The 9,102-nt window shown below is 40.7% G+C and overlaps 1 protein-coding gene across 3 annotated transcripts in view; it reads left to right on the top strand.

Annotated features, from left to right (window-relative positions):
- Positions 1-9,102, top strand: part of Prkdc (protein kinase, DNA-activated, catalytic polypeptide) — a 157,200-nt gene that overhangs the window by 1,685 nt on the left and 146,413 nt on the right. For 2 of the 3 annotated variants that reach the window (XM_013520201.1, XM_005396037.2), the window contains exons 2-10: positions 687-763; positions 863-955; positions 3,006-3,080; positions 3,793-3,901; positions 4,491-4,603; positions 4,690-4,789; positions 6,226-6,281; positions 6,361-6,391; positions 6,851-7,008. In XM_013520201.1, the coding sequence (XP_013375655.1) occupies positions 687-763; positions 863-955; positions 3,006-3,080; positions 3,793-3,901; positions 4,491-4,603; positions 4,690-4,789; positions 6,226-6,281; positions 6,361-6,391; positions 6,851-7,008 (812 nt within the window). Of the gene's footprint in view, positions 1-686; positions 764-862; positions 956-3,005; positions 3,081-3,792; positions 3,902-4,490; positions 4,604-4,689; positions 4,790-6,225; positions 6,282-6,360; positions 6,392-6,850; positions 7,009-9,102 lie in introns of those variants that run through there. The other variant, XM_013520202.1, reaches the window with a different exon arrangement.

Genomic DNA, 9,102 nt, shown 5'->3' with positions numbered 1-9,102 from the left:
GGGCAGGTGCTATGCCCCTGAGCTAAATCCCCAGCCCCTGTTTGGGGAATTTGGAAGGTGCATTTAAAATATCTTGATGATCTTCAATTCCATTATCCTCTGGCTCCCTTTCCACCCTCCTGCTGCTGACCCCCTTCCACATCTTCAGAAGCTTACTTCCTGGTTCTCTGTCATCTCAAAAGATACACTGATTGATCGATGTATGTTTTAGGTTTCTCTACTGAGACATAAGCTGGTATATTTAACTGTCTGAGTCTAGCAATTTCACTTAAAATGATGGTTTCTAGTTCTACCCGTTTCTCTGCCAGTGGATAGCCCTATATCTCTTTTAAGGATGGTGTGACCACCTTGGGTCTACTGGATAATCCAAGTGAGCTGATAATCCCATTTCAAGTGAGCTGATTAGCAGCCTTAATTTGAATTAGGGGAATTAATTTCCTTTGGCATGTAAAATTACTATCTAGAGATGTGACACTAGAAGTTAGGGGATGGACTTCTTTGGGGTGGAGTGGTTATTTTGTCTGCTATGTTCCTGCTGAATATCATCCAGACTTTTTGGCTTTCCCTGTCCCAATTTTGCAGCCTTAGGGCTAGTGTTTTATCACTAGTGTGGTTTTCTGACAGGTGGTTTATGAAATGCTTCCTGGCAACTCTTTTAACTTCTCTTTTTTTAATTTTTGGTCCAGCATTACAGACTTCCTTAGTTTTTTCCAGAGATTTTGGTTTGCTTGTATTTATTCGGAAATCACTTAGCATTGATGAAGTAAGTATACAACTTTCATTTTGTTTCGTATATATTCCTTTATGTTCAAGCGATTCTTATTCTTACCCATGTTTACTGTGTTTATTTCTTTTATTACAGTTTCGTGATTGTAGAGAAGAAGCCCTAAAATTTTTATATGTTTTCATAGAAAAAATTGGCCAGAAGATCATGCCTTATTCTCTTGATATTAAGGTAAAGGAAAAAGAAAAAAACAGACCTCAGTATATGTTAGCTTATGATGTAAGGGACTTAGATTTTTATTGTATTTATGCCTTTCTTGTTGGGAGGTTTACTTATTTCTCCTTAGTTGTGTTAGAAATGAAGTGAGCTTTTTATTATTTGTTTTAAATTTAATAAAACCCTTGTCAGAGAAGCTGATAATTTTTCATAACTATTGTGATAACTTTTTGCACATTGGATAAAATCTTTTACAAAAAGTCATAATAAATAGGATTTTTGAATGGTGGGCAAACTCCAGGGAACTTGAGATGATGTTAAAGAACCCTGCCTGTCGCAGTTTTCTCTTTGACAGCAGCCTGACGGTTGCCCCCCATTTTCCAGCCTGCCTTCACTGGGTTTCCTCTTGAAACTAGCAACCATAAAATTAGGTTGTTCTTTCTTGGCCCTGATTGTGCCTTTTTTTTTTTTTTAATTTTTTGGGTACTGGGAATCAAACTCACAACCTCACACTTGCCAAGCAGGCTCTTGTGCCACTGAGCTATATCCCCGGCCCTATTGTGTCTTTAATAAGCGCCACTTATCAGGGTAAATTGTGTTGGTCCTAAATTTGCGTCTAGTTCTTATATGCTGAGAATTAAGGAAGTTTGTGTTCAATCTGAGGTCATTTGAAAGAAGACACTATTGGCTTCCGTATTGTAGGTCCATGTTCAGGGATTCAACCACCTCTGGGTTAAAACTATAAAAACAAATCGAAAAAAAATTGCATCTGTACTGAACATGTAAGGCTTACTTGTTATTCTCCAAATAGCACAGTACAGTACAGCAACTATTTATACAGGTTTGCGTTGTACTAGGGATTATAAGTAATGTGGAGGAGATGATTTGAAGCATGTGTATAGGTTGTATGCAAATACACTATTTTAGTTTTTTTTATGTTTTTGTTTTTCTTCTGGTACCAGGAATCGAACCCACGACCTTGCGCTTGCCAGGCAGGCGCTGTGCCACTGAGCTAAATCCCCAGCCCCACAAATACACTATTTCATATAAGGGACTTGACCGTTTGCAGATTTTGATGTCCTAAATTAATCTCCTGCAGCTACTGAGAGACAACTATATTATGAAAATTATAATTAGCTGAAATTACAAAATGCTGTTTTTAATAATTATCCATCTTTTTTAGAAGGCTTTTATTTTATTCCCTTTTTATTTCTAGTCAGTCTTGCTTGTAATCTTTTCAGTTTTTGTTCTTTCTTTTGAGACACAGTCTTGCTATGTAGTTCAGCTGGCCTTAAACACACTGTGTAGCCCACACTAGCCTCGAACTCATGGTGATCTTTCTGCCTCAGCATTACAGGCTACCCTACCATGCCCGGGTCTCTTGATATTAAAAAAAAAAACTTGCTCAGTAGTAAAAGCAGCTTAATATTTATATAGTGTATCACACTTTACAAAGTTCTTTAATGTACAGTTTGTTTTACTACTTTTTACCAGTGCAGCAGATGGAACCCTGGACCTGCTGAGGTGCCCATTTTTTTATATTTTTAAAAGTTTCTATTGTTATTACAAACACAGCGTATTGCATCAATGTTTTTTTGGTACTGGGAATCGAACTCAGGACCTTGCGCTTGCCAGACAGGTGCTTATGTTGCTGAGCTATATCCCGGGCCTGCATCAATGTTTTTAAGGTTTTTTTTGTTGTTGTTATGTTTTGTTTTTGATGGTACTGGAGATTGAACCCAAGAGCTCTTGCATGGATTCAAGCATTCTTCCCCTAGCTCCAAGTCCAGCATTTTTACTCTCATTAAGTTGCTCAGACAAGCTTCCAATAAGCACTCCTGCCTCAGCCTCCCAAGTAGCTAGGTTTACAGGTGTGTGTCCTCATGTCTGGCTTCTGTAAGCTTTAATCTGTATACTTATATATTGTAATGCTATACTTTTAAGTGCTAAATCTGAAATTTTAATATGTCATATTTTGGTATTACTCCTCAGTGATGTAGTTTTAGCTATTAAGTCTTGGTCCTTATATCTTAATGATTTTGGTATGTCTCCTTTTAAAACTTAGACTACCTGTACCAGTGTTTATACAAAAGACAGAGCTGCTAAATGTAGAATTCCAGCCCTAGATCTTCTCATTAAGGTAATTTCATATTTTTAAGTATTTTGTGTTAACTTTTAAAACAGCAATTGGAGTTTGTTTTGGGTGAGTGTTTTAGAGGAGGAGAGGGTCGAATCATGTTGGTGCATGGATGAGACACGTTTCCAACCGTCACCAAACCATATCCTGATGATGGTTCTTGTGCCCTCCTGACTGGTAAAAGAAGAATCTGGGGTTGTGAAGGGAAAGAAGGAGAGAAATAACTACAGAATTTACTACTCATCCACTTACCACTCTTACTGCCTTTGGTGAAACCTAATGCTGTTAGGAATTGCCGAAAGATCACTTTGTTGTGTCTGTCAGGACTTTTCTCCTGAGGCCTTGGCAGTGGGAATGGGAATGTTGTATTTCAACATAGGGCTCCCCCATCTGTGTGTCTGTGTCTTGTTTGCGTCTCTACTTCAGCATTCCTTTGATCCTGGTTGGTCTTTGGTCTTGAGTGTGTCCGAGGGAGTGTTTCTAGTCATGTTAGTGGTTTCCAGGGGAACTAAAATTAAGCCTAGAGCATCCTTCTCTTGTGCCTTCTCACCACCCACATCAGGCCCCACCTCCCGGTCATCTCAGTAGAGGTGAGTCCTGAGTGTGAATCCTCCGGGGATGCGGGGTTCTGAAGTTCCACCGTGGGTAGCTGCACAGTACAGGAGCCGGTTTCTATATCGTCCTCCTTAGAAAATGCTAATCTATGTTCTTTTAGTTACTTCAAACTCTGAGAAGTTCTAGAGTCATGGATGAGTTTAAAGTTGGAGAATTATTTAATAAATTTTATGGAGAACTTGCCTTGAAAACCAAAGTACCAGACACGGGTGAGACTCATTTCAGCGTTACTTCAAATATTTGATTTTATTTATTCTGTTTATTTATTTTGGGGTTTTTGAGTCAGGGTCTCACTGTATAGTTTAGGCTGGCCTTGAACTCATGGCACTCTTCCTGCCTCAGCCTCCTGAGTGCTGGGATGACAGGTGTGCACCACCATGCCCACCTTTTAAATATTTTAATAAATTAACATAGCACAGGTTTAATGTTTCCTTTGCCAGGGTTTTAAACGTTTTACAGATGAATCCTTTTTTTTGCTGAAAATGTACCAAAATGGAACAAAAACAATGTGTGAAGATTTCTGTCTGTAAAAGTGTTGATCTTTACAAAATGATTCCTTTATACACAAAACACATATTAACTGTGATTTAGTTTATAATAGTACACTGGCATAAAACTTGGGAAAAAGTCTGGCACACAAGTCTAGGAATTTTATGTGTTTTATTAGAAAATTGCTTTTGAACTAACTGGCCGTTTATTTTCTTATTCATACATTTTTATTATGTTAGCTTTAAGTTAACTTTTTGTTACCTTTAAATTTAGTTTTAGGACTTCATTTGTCTAAATTTTATTTTTCAGTTTTAGAAAAAGTATATGAGTTCCTAGGAGTATTAGGTGAAGTTCATCCTAGCGAGATGATAAATCATTCGGAAAACCTTTTCCGGGCGTTTCTTGGTGAACTGAAGACGCAGGTATGATGAACTTGACGATACTTTGCTTCCATAGACTTAGTTGCCCTTTTCTCATTGAGTAATATCTTCTTAAAACCGTTCTTTAGATGACGTCAGCAGTAAGAGAGCCGAAGCTCCCCGTGGTGGCCGGCTGTCTGAAGGGCCTGGCCGCACTTCTGTGCAACTTCACCAAGTCCGTGGAGGAAGGTATTACTGGGCTCCGCTTGATCTTCTTTCTCTTATCTCTATCCGAAAACTACGTAAGCCTAACAGAAATTGCCTGTCTGGGAAGCAGGGAGCCCAGAAAGCCTGAGAAGAAGGGGCAAGGAACCCTGCCCGGGATCTAGCTCAGTGGCACAAGCGCCTGCCTGGCAAGCGTAAGGTTCTGAGTTCGATTCCCGGTACCAAAAGAAAAGCTGGAAGGGGCAAGGAACCAAATATGGTCTCAAGGTCGTCCCCATCCCCTCACCCACGGGCCCTGCCTCCTCAGAGCGCGTTCAGCTGTGAGCCCCTCAGTAGGTTAACCCACTGAGGACAGACATTAGTGCTCTCAGAATCCAAGCAATTCTCCAGGAGATTGATGCTTAATCCCGTCAAGTGGACGGTCAAGATAATGGGCACAACCACCTCGAATTATAGTTGGGTGCCTGTTCTGTCTTCCCTTCGGGTCATAAACTCACCAAGGCCGGAAGTCAGATTTTAGGGCCAGGGACATAGCTCAGTGGTGCAAGTGCCGCTCTGGCAAGCACAAGGGCCTGAGTTCGATTCCCGGTATCCAAAGAAAAAAAGAACTAAATTACCCTTTAAGTTACAAAAGTCAGATTTTACTCACATTTGTAATTTGTGAATACTATTTATCATGTACTATTTGTAGAACAAATGCCTGGAAATATTGAAGGGGAAATAACGTGGTTGGCCTTGAGTGAATTATTTCATTCAGTCCTCCAGGCAACTCTAAAAGAAGATATAAACTATCTTTTTACAGATAAGAAAGCTGAGGCCCTGAGAGAATTAACTAATCTAACAGAGCTTAAAAGTGAAGAAGTGGAATTTAAACTTGTATCTCTGTTATTTCAGATTCTTTTTGCTTTCCCCTCAAGGAATAACTGCAATAGTAATAACCTGCAGTTGTCTGCCTGGATCAAATGGTGGAAGAGATTACAAGCTCCTGAATGCACAGGAGCCTATTGGAGTTAATACAGATGTGAGGCTGTCTAAACTCTGTTGCTTAGTACAATGGCTCACTCCTGTAATCCTAGCTACTGGGGTGGCTGAGGAAGGTGGCTTAGCAGTTTGAGGCCAGCCTGATTCTTTCTCAAAATAAATGAACAGGGCTGGGATATAACCCAATGTGAGGCCCTGGCTTCAATCACTTGTCTCACAAAAACATAAAATAAAACTATGATTTGTAAAATCACTGGTAAAGTATGTCAGACAATATTTCTATGGTTTTTTTGTCTTTTTGAAATAAGGTCTCACTGTGCAGTTCAGGCTGGCCTTGAGCTCAGTTTGTAGCCCAGGCTGACTTCAAACTTGCAAAGATTTTCCTGCCTCAGCCTCCTGAGGCTGAAGATTACAGGCGTGAGCCACCATGCCTGGCTTTGTTACAATTTGTAACAAAAGACTTTTTGTTATTTCCCCAGATCCACAGACTTCAAAGGAGATTTTTGATTTTGCACTCAAAGCAATTTGTCCTCAGGTAGGATTAATACTGTAATTCGTTTACTGTTGAGTTTGTGATTTTCATACACTAATAGTGAATTTTTTTTCTGAAATAGATTGATCTGAAGAGATATGCTGTACCCTTGGGTAAGACTCTGTCTTTAATAATTTAGATTACTAAATTAACATCTCAAGTAAGTTTTTGGTTAAACTACCAATGAAAGTGATTATAATAATGTCTGTGATGTTTCCATTTTTTATAGGGAGGCTTTTGGGAACTGAGCATTTAGCGTACACTTTGGTTAAAATGATCATACTCGGGTTATGTAACTTAAAATATATTTTGGGACCTCTTTCAGGGAATCCAGGCTATTTGATTCTGACTTTGACCAAATAAATCCTGATCCTCTTTCTGACTCTTATGTGGGGTTCATTGGCCAGATCATGGGCCTGCTGGTGGCAGTAGTGTGTTCTGGGTCACCATACTGTAATATTTTAAATCTTCATGAACATAGTGTTAATTTTGATCCGCGTCTACAGCTTTGTTGATGCTCTCTTTAGGTGTATGTTGTCTCACACTAAGTACAGTGGTCTTTGCTCTTACAGCCGGCCTCCGCTTATTTACCCTGCATGCATCGCAGCTTAGCACCTGCCTCCTGGACAACTATGTGTCTTTATTTGAAGTACTGTCAAAATGGTGCAGCCACACAAACATAGAACTGAAAAAAGCTGCGTATTCAGCCCTGGAGTCCTTTCTGAAACAGGTACTACACATTCAAGTTTCACTTAAAATGTTTCTTACAAAAGAATTAAGTTATAATCTTACGCCTGCATATTTGACAAATAAATACCAATTGATCCATTAGCTCTTACGGAACTTAGAGCAGAATGCTTTACATGGGTGGCAGGCAGACCGAGGGAGGCAGGAAGATACCAGATTAGATCAGGACACAGAGCCAAGATCGAGGTAAGTATGGTGGAACAAGGACGGGAAGCAGGAGTGAGTGTGCTTCGGAGCCCTGGTCTCAGGGATGTCCTGAGGATCCAGAGGAGTCTGGAAATCCCTCTAGTCAAGCTAGGCACTAAGGAGCCAGGTTCCTAGGTTGGCTCTGATAAAAAATACTTGATATTCACGATAAAAATTTTGTTTAGAACACTGTTATAAATGGGTAAGTGGTAATTATGAGGTGTGATTGAAAAATGTGGTGAATACTTGAATTAAAAAAATATTGACCAGGTGTGGTAGTATATGCCTACAGTCCCAGCACCGGAGAGGCTGAGGCAGGAAGATTGCCACAAGTTTGAGGCCAGTTGGCTACATAGTGAGTTCAAGGCCTGCCCAAACTACATGTCTCAACTAAAAAGATACATATAGATATATTATTATACTAAAAGACACATCGCCATTAATCAGTCCCCCTCAAAATACTCCCCCTTGCCCCTTTCTGTAGCAGTTCTGAAGTCCTCTTCCGTGAGTGTCTTTAGTTGCGCTGTTGCAGCTGCTTTGATGTCCCGAACTGATGCAGACTGTTTACCTTTCATGGTCATTCGACTTCGGGAAAGAATCGGAAGTCGCACAGCACCAGATCTGGTGAATGAGATGGATGAAGAATATACTGTAACGTTTTTATGAGCCTGTCTCCTCGTCAGATGGCGCGTGGCAGCAGTATTCGCTGTGTTGTTGGTCATACCTTATAAAGACACGAAAGAGTATAGGAGCCAGCCTGCGAGTTTATACCTGACTAGGGGGTGAAAGAGGATGAGAACCAAAGAGACAGAATTGGATTAAAAGGTGAGGGGCCAACGGGCTCTGGTCTCCCTTCGACAAGCAGCCCTGAGTGTAGCCTCTCCTGCCTGTATTCATTCAGACAGGAAACATGCAAGTAGAATAAGACAAGATTCTTCTGCCTCCCACTAGCCATAGCCATGTCCAGGTAGACGCCGGGGTCCCAGTGGTGTTGACTTCTCCCTGGAACCTGCAGCGTGTCGGCACGCTTGCACACCGCCTTTCTCCTTAGCGCTCACCGAGCAGGCCCGTTAGGTCTCAGTTCTCCCTGTTTGATCTCCCACGAAAGAGGACTTCCAGAACTGTTTCAGAAAGTGGCAAGAACAATGGGGTAAGAGTGTCCAAAGTGAGCGGGAGTGATTTCAAGGGGATTAATGGCAGTGTGTCTTTTACTATAATATATATTTTTAAAAATTTACATATTCATTATATTTTGATCACCCCTTGTAAATGCACAGGCTTATCTATGAAAACTTGTGTGTACTGTGGTACAGACAGTGTTGGCCTGAGGGTTAGTTTGATGTGGCAAAGGGAGAGAAAGCATTTCTGTTGCTTGTCTGGGTCTAGCCCGACTCCCACAAAGCTGACAGGTGCAGTCCGTCTCTGCTTCCCTCCTGCTGCCCTCGGTCCCGCCCAGCTTCTTAGCATTGCCTGTTACTCTCAATGTCCCTGTCTCCCTTATCTCTCTCACTGGCATTAAGGTTGCTGCCTTTCTTCCTGTACCTTCTCATAAAACTTCTGCTTCATTGGCTGGTCTTACTTGCTAAGGAAAATAAAAACTTGTGGAATGTTTTTTTAACATATTTACATAAATATGTTTGGATTTTAATAAACATGTGCTTTCAAGAAATGGAATTTTAAGCTGGACATAGTGGTGCACACCTGTAATCCCAGCCCTCTGGGAGGCTGAGACAGGAGGATCACAGAGTTGAAGCCCAGCCTGGGCAACTTAGCCAATGAGACCCCTAGTGAGACCCTGTCTCAAAATTTTAAAAATGGCCAGGGATATAGCTCAGTGTGAAGGCTCTGGGTTTAATCCCCAATACTACAAAAAAAATAAATAAATAAAATA

This window comes from Chinchilla lanigera, unplaced genomic scaffold (genome assembly GCF_000276665.1).
Source record: "Chinchilla lanigera isolate Chin_1 unplaced genomic scaffold, ChiLan1.0 scaffold00053, whole genome shotgun sequence".
NCBI lineage: Eukaryota > Metazoa > Chordata > Mammalia > Rodentia > Chinchillidae > Chinchilla > Chinchilla lanigera.
This window is presented reverse-complemented; position numbering and strand designations above follow the sequence as displayed.